At 25.2% G+C, this 7,312-nt stretch overlaps 1 protein-coding gene across 1 annotated transcript; it reads left to right on the top strand.

Annotated features, from left to right (window-relative positions):
* Nucleotides 1–2,797: 2,797 nt before the first annotated feature.
* On the top strand, nt 2,798–4,962 carry LOC111020975 (palmitoyl-monogalactosyldiacylglycerol delta-7 desaturase, chloroplastic). The gene is made up of 3 exons (XM_022297786.2): nt 2,798–3,145; nt 3,493–3,599; nt 4,617–4,962. The coding sequence occupies exons 1-3, from the start codon at nt 2,984–2,986 to the stop codon at nt 4,822–4,824; spliced, it is 477 nt and encodes a 158-aa protein (XP_022153478.2). The 5' UTR covers nt 2,798–2,983; the 3' UTR covers nt 4,825–4,962.
* The last annotated feature ends 2,350 nt before the right edge of the window (nt 4,963–7,312 follow it).

Here is a 7,312-nt window from a genome sequence, read left to right as displayed (position 1 = left end):
CCGATTTTATGGATGCACTCTAAGTGAGTGTCATGCAGGTATCACGTAGGTCTTTATCTCCGAATTCTTGTAGTCTATACACATAAATCTATGTGGTGCCTTACCAAATAGATTGATCTAAATCTTCAGTTAGAACTCAAATTGGGAACAAAGAGGTATGTGGGGACAAAAAGATCGAGTAAGAGGACACTATTCTCGAATGTGAGAGTTTTCTTGAGAGTACTGTGTACCGAATCTTCACAAGGAATTGTGTAGAAAAAGTTGACTTATCTTCGTCAGAATTGCATTTTCCTTATATATGGAGACATAGCCATAGAGAGGTTTTCCATATTTAGGGCGAACATTGGGCGGTATGTTACGCCCACATCACCAACATTCTTTCTACTCATCAGTTGTATGTTGGGGGCATGGCAGCACCTTAGGTGATCCTTTAAGATGTATCGTGGTTCAGGTACGGGGTGCAGTACCCTGCCTTCTAGCCCTATATAGTTGGGGAACTTGAGATTAGGCCTAGTGCATTCGGCTTTTGATTGTTCTTTTTTTTGTCTTAGGTTGTATGGTTGAACGAGCTTTCAATACGTGGCACCATGATTTTGTTCAATAGAAACATTAATTTATGATAATTGTAAATTAAGTAATAGAAATATAGTAAAATTATAATATTTTTGCTACATAATATTAGAAGTTGGAATTTATTGATTTTGGAAGCCTATTAATAATCTTTTTAACATATAATTTAGAAAAGCATTGATAAATTATTTTCTGAAAAACGAATAATGTAGGGTGGGGTTACTGTTCTTCCTTTTTCAAATATTCTTTAAAATCTAATTTAGTAAAAACAATTATTCATTTTAAATCAACAATACTGTATAATTAGTAATTTAATTATTATACATTTGCAAATGCTTCCACCTATGAAAATTGTAGTTTGGAAATTCGATCTCCAAATTATATATATATAAAAGCAAGTACATTTTGACAAATTTCAAGTGGTATACATTTAGGCGCTCTAACTAATCGAAATAATAAGAAATCAAAACGAAAATCAATCAAAATAAGAAATAACATACAACTAATCGGAATAATAAGAAATCAAAACGAAAATCCTAGAAATTTTCTTTAATCGGAATTAGAAATTTTTTTATGTTGTTTACTAAAACGGTTTGGAATTAGAATAAGAATCAGATACATAACAATTATATACACTTTTTATTTATAGATAATTACAAATACATTGTAATACTACCTTTTTTTAGTTAAAATAATACTAAATTTTAATTTATGTTATCCATATTTTATTGATATTACATATTTTATAATAATAATTTATTTAACATTAATAAATAATAAATAATAAAAATAAATTACATCAATTAAAATATTTTTTTTATTAGGAACAACCACCCTTTAATATAAAATTTTATTGTTCTAATATTTAAAACTAAAAAATTATATTTTTAAAACATTTTTGATATTAATTAATAATAACATAATAAAATTAAATATAAATTTAAAATATTTTATAATAAAATTGTACAAATTTATATTTGAAAAAAATCATTAATAGTATAAATAAAAAAGAAATAATAAAAGTGTAAAATAATTAATTAATAAATTATGTGTTTCATTCATGGCTTTAAATACTCGTCGACATTTTCATTGTCATATCCATGTTTTCATGAATTCCACATCGACATGAGGGGTAAATCAATATTTCTATTGTAGTACAAAAATCGACAAAATATGAAAAATATCAATAAAATGACACTAATATATACCTAATATTAATATTAATTATTTTTAATTTATTTAAAATTAGAAAAATGTTTATTTGTTAATTTAAATATTTTTTACGATTTTTTAATTTCTCTAACTTTTAAAATATCCATCAACATCGATATTTTGTCGATATTTTCATGAAATTGATACCTTGACATTTCCATCTATTATCGACATTTAAAATATTGGTCTCGTTTGATTGGTAAAAGAGAAAAGGTAAAAGTTATAAATTTATTATTATAAAAGTGTGGGTCTCAAGGAATAAGAGATGAGAATGAGATTGAAGAAATTGTAGTATGAATGAGATCACATTTTAAGGAGGAGTGATTATAAACTTTGAGGTAGGTGTCACAAATTGATTCCGATCCTACGATTCATTAAGCATCATCAAAGCAAATAAAAGTTTTGATTCCTATTTCTTAATTTTCATTCGACCATTCTCAGTTTATTGAAGTGAATAGAACCTCAGTTAAAAGGAGGCCTTAAATTAGCACATTGTCATTAGATGACACTACAAATACATGGGTAAAAGAGATGGTGAAGCCTCAGCTTTAACAAGTCCTTTCTGATGGATGCGTCAGAAAAACCAAAGGAAATGGTGACAGTGAATCCTTCAATGTCAGTTGGGAGCAGAAAATGGACCAAGCCAGATAAAGCACACGCTTTGGCTCTTCTTTTTTTGCATGTGGGTTGTGTTTTTGCACCATTCCAATTCAATTGGGGTGCATTATGGCTTGCCTTTGTATTATATGTTATAACAGGTCTTTTTGGCATTACTATTTCATATCATAGAAATCTATCACATAAGAGTTTCGAGCTCCCCAAATGACTTGAATACTTATTTGCTTATTGTGGAGTTCATGCATTGCAGGTTTGACATTTATGCCTTTTGTTCATATTATAGATGTCAATGATTAGTGGACGTAAAAATTAATGGATAAACTCTAAAGCATATCAATATATATATATATACCTATTGCATCTTCTAACTTTTTTTTTTTAATTTTTCATATTTTAGGGTGATCCAATCAATTGGGTAAGTACGCACAGGTATCATCATCAGTTTGTTGATACTGAAAAAGATCCACACAGTCCAATTCAAGGATTCTGGGTTAGTCATATTATTTGGATTTTTGATTCTAATGCTTTGGCTAATAAAGTTTGTTCAAAGTACTTGAGTAATTTTGAAGAGAGAGATAGAAGCATGTCCGTGATGAATAGGAAGCATGAGAGATTGAGTAATGTTGCTGACTTGAAGAAGCAAACATTCTATATGTTTATTCAGAAAACATATATTCTTCATCCAATTGCTCTTTCTGTCGTACTCTATGCTATCGGAGGAATTTCTTTTCTCATATGGGGAACGGTAAAATAAAATTATTCTCTCACTTATTTTATTCATTTCAATTGTAATACAAGAAGAATAAATAATTATTTTAGATAGGTTATCGTAATTTGAATAGTAAGATTTTAGTAAATTCATTTCAATTTAATTCCATCTCATAATGATTTTAATTTAGTTAGTTGTGCTAAAAATTTAAATTAGTTTATTTAGTTAAGTGCAAATACGAATAATAAAAATTCAATTAAAACAATACTTTTTTTACATATACGATTTAAAATTTTGTTTTTGAACTAATAAATTAGATAAGATTATTAAGAGTAGGAACAAGAAAAATGTGACATATATCATACTTTTTCTTTTCTTAACAGTGTGTGAGAATTGTAATGCTTTTACATGTAACACTTTTGGTGAACTCAATATGTCATATATGGGGAAAGCGACCATGGAATACAAAAGATTTGTCCAGAAACAATTGGTAAGTATATTTTGCCTTTCTATATGTACATAAATTATCGAGTAAATGATTATTTTCATGCATAAAAAGAAAAAAAAAAATTAAGCGATTATTTAATTAGTTTATTATGTTTCTGATTTCTGTTTCACTATAGATGGAAAATTCTAGTTGAATAACTTCTAGGGAAATTTTAAAAATGATATGATAAGTTTAGAGCTTGAATGTATAGTAGATATTTCATAATTTATAAAAGCGCCAGGAAATGTAAATCATACGTCATAAACATTACATAAATTGAATTTTTTTTTTTTTTTTGAGTGATACATGTATTAAAAACATATATTTCATCAACTTATTTATAAAATTAGTTTTTAACACAACAACTGTTAAAGCCGGTTTGGTTATTATGTGATTCTTAAATTAAAAACATGATTTATGTAACAAGCTATTTGTTCATGGATAGATATACCTTTTAAGTCACATTTTATTGTTACTAGTTAAGTAACATGTTCATGCATAATCTTTTAATGTTTAAAAATAACGTTTAATTGTAAGGTTTAAAAATTGTTAAATGTCATAGTTCAATTGGTTGAGGCATCTATATCCGATCATTTTATTACAAAATTGATGTCATAATGTTTCAATATATTTGTTTTTAAAACAATAACATGTAAGGATGTAGATTCAAACTCAAACCTCTTAATTAACAATATATGTTTTAACTATTTGAGTTATGCTTTGCATAATGTGCTAATATATTTGTGGTAAACTGAAATGTTTATCTAATTTGGAATGTATAACCACATCTATTAAAATAATATTTTTTATTCTTTAAAAAAACATAATGTTCTAAATAAGAAAAAGAATAACAAAAAATAAATAGCAAAATGAAATATAGTAAAACAATATTATTTTTTTGGAAGGTATATATATAACAATAAATAATTATTGGCTTTTATATTTATTAATTAATCAATTGTTTATATAACAATATTTTGGTAGCTATTTATTAGATTTTTTTTTTGGTTTTTCTTACAGGGTGATGGGTTTGCTATTATTTGGAGAAGGTTGGCATAATAACCACCATGCTTTTGAGTATTCAGCTAGGGTAGGCCTTGAATGGTGGCAATATGACCCTGGTTGGTATGTTATCATGTTCCTTCAAACTATTGGAGTGGCCACTCATGTCAAATTACCCTCTCAAAGCCACAAGCAAATGCTGGCTAAAGACAACCCAAAAAATTAATGATATTCTCTAAAGTAATGTATTTTACATGGAAATATAGTTCATGCACAATAAACTTGTGCCTAAATAAATCTGTTGACTGTTGCTATGGGTTATAATCATATTTTATACTTTATCAATCTACATTATGCTTTTCAACGTTTTTGGATTTATTTTGTGTTAATATTTTTTCATCCCACAAAAGATAATTCCGAAACAAGAATATAAAACGTTGGAAATTTCCTGACGAAAGTGTATAACGTCGGGGTTTCTCACTTTTCCCCATGAAAATTGTTGTTTCGGCAAAAATTTCGTCTGCATTAACAAATGTTCTTCTAAGTGTTTAGAGTTTCTAAATTTAGTAAAACACTTCAAATTTTTTATTTTTGGACCAACATAGTGTTCTCACTCTATGCTGAGTTTAAAAAATAATATTTTTTTTAGTCTTTTCCTTATTTTTTAAAATTATACTGATTTCCTCGTAATTTTTTAAGTATATTTTAGCATTTTTTTGGAAAAAAAAAGAACATTTGAATTATTATCCAAATGTCAAAAACAAAAACAAATTTAAATTTAACTTAGATTTTTAATACATTATAAAAGTTGCGAATAAGTTTCATTTTATAAATATAACGATTTTTTTTTCTTTTTTAATTTATTTTATTATAAATTAGAAATAAAACAAAGTATAAAAAAAGCACGTAGTAATAAAGTAATTATTTTTAGAAAATTAAATACAACCTAAAATATTATTGTTAATAAAATTTATGTATTTAGAAACTTAATAATTAAATACATATTAATTAAACATTATCTCATGTAAAAAGTTAGTTGGTTTAACTACTATATTAATGCAACTAAACTTAGGGTAAGTTTGTGAGTGATTGTTAAAATCACTTGCCTCTCAATTAATCATGTTTGGTAAATTGAAAAATTGATTTAAGAAAAGTTTAATTAATTTTTAAGGTATTATGGTGATTTTGGAAAATCAATTATACTTAAATCTATTTTTTTCAAAATCACTCATTCTACCATTACTTTCAAACACACAGCCTTTAGTTAAGGTATGAAATGATAAAGAATTAGTTGGCAGATGAATTAGCTGTGAAATGTTCAAACAAAAAAGAAAAAAAAATATCGTGAAATGTACCACATAGTCCAATATTCTTAAATCCTTTGCAAAACTGAACCTAGTTTAACTAGTAAACATCTATCTCTAGTATAAATCTCTACACCAAAATGTTGAAAACAAAGAAGATTCCTTTGCAAAAAAATATATATATATAAAAAAAAATCCTTAAGTCCAATAAAACATACAATAAGATTATTAAAAAAATTTCAGTATGTAACAAAAAGCTTCGAGCTGAAATTAAAATTATAAAAAAAATCCTTAAGTCCAATAAAACATACAATTAAGATTATTAAAAAAATTTCGGTGTGTAATGAAAAGCTTCGAGCAGAAATTGTAGATTGATCTGAACATGTGTTTATTAAACTTAGAGTTAATGAAGTATGAGTTATTAAACCTGTGTTTGATGCTACTTTGTTAAATCTGAATTTATTAAAACTGTGTTTATCATTAGATTTTGAATTTATAATAAACAATAGATTGTTCATATTTTGATTGAAATAATTAAAATTTTTGTTTTCTTATGAGAAAGTATACTTGTCAAATATAAAAAAAAAAATTCATACATTTGTTTGCTTAATTTTTTTCAATTATTATTTTATAAAATAAATATTTAATTATTTTATACAAATTTATCGTAATTTACCACGAAACAAGTGTAATTAATGAGTTATTTAATTATTTGTTCATGTTATGCTAAATAAATTTATTTACTAATTACTGTCAAATTTTTCATTAAACTTAACTTTTTGTTTTTACTTAGCCAATAAATTTTTGATTAAAAAGTTAAGAAATTTTTAAATAACATTTATTTAAAGGTTATCAATTTAGACAATCAAAATAGTTATTTAAAGGCTATCAATTTATTAATTATACTATATTTTATTACATTGTACAAGAGTCTGATAAAAACTGTTTTCAACTTGTTAGATTGTATGAAGTGCGTTGGAATTTTGAATTTAAAATAAAATAGTTTAGAATAATTACATATTTATGGGATTAAAAATGTAATAATATTTATTTAGTAACTCATATTTTAAGCATGAATAATTTAATTTTAATAGAATTATTAATATAATTTTTTTAGTAATTATGGTGTGAAATAGATATCTAATTAATTTTATTATTGATTTTTTAAAATATTTTTTGAAGTGGGAACGAAGTGTGTACTTGCATATATAAATTTATCATTATAAATGCTCTAAAAGATGAAGTTTAAAAGATAGAAGTTTATAATGGGTATAAATGAAATTTGGATTATTCTGGTTTTAGTCAAAGTTGATATATGAGTTTAAGAAAATCAAATTAAGTTATCGTTATGGTTCCAACCGATCTTGATTTTGCTAATTTCTTCCTTTTTTAATTTTGGTTTTCACTCAT

This window comes from Momordica charantia (genome assembly GCF_013281855.1).
Source record: "Momordica charantia cultivar OHB3-1 chromosome 8 unlocalized genomic scaffold, Mcharantia_2.0 BLBB01000008.1, whole genome shotgun sequence".
NCBI lineage: Eukaryota > Viridiplantae > Streptophyta > Magnoliopsida > Cucurbitales > Cucurbitaceae > Momordica > Momordica charantia.
The sequence above is the reverse complement of the archived record's forward strand: the minus strand, read 5'-3'. Positions and strand labels throughout refer to the sequence as shown.

Excerpts from the sequence above, each read along its gene's own strand:
- LOC111020975 (XM_022297786.2), top strand. The coding sequence starts at position 2,984 with ATGTCCGTGATGAATAGGAAGCATGAGAGATTGAGTAATGTTGCTGAC. Across the intron at positions 3,146-3,492 it reads CTTTTCTCATATGGGGAACG|TGTGTGAGAATTGTAATGCT; the intron begins GTAAAATAAAAT and ends TTTTCTTAACAG. Across the intron at positions 3,600-4,616 it reads GATTTGTCCAGAAACAATTG|GGTGATGGGTTTGCTATTAT; the intron begins GTAAGTATATTT and ends TTTTTCTTACAG.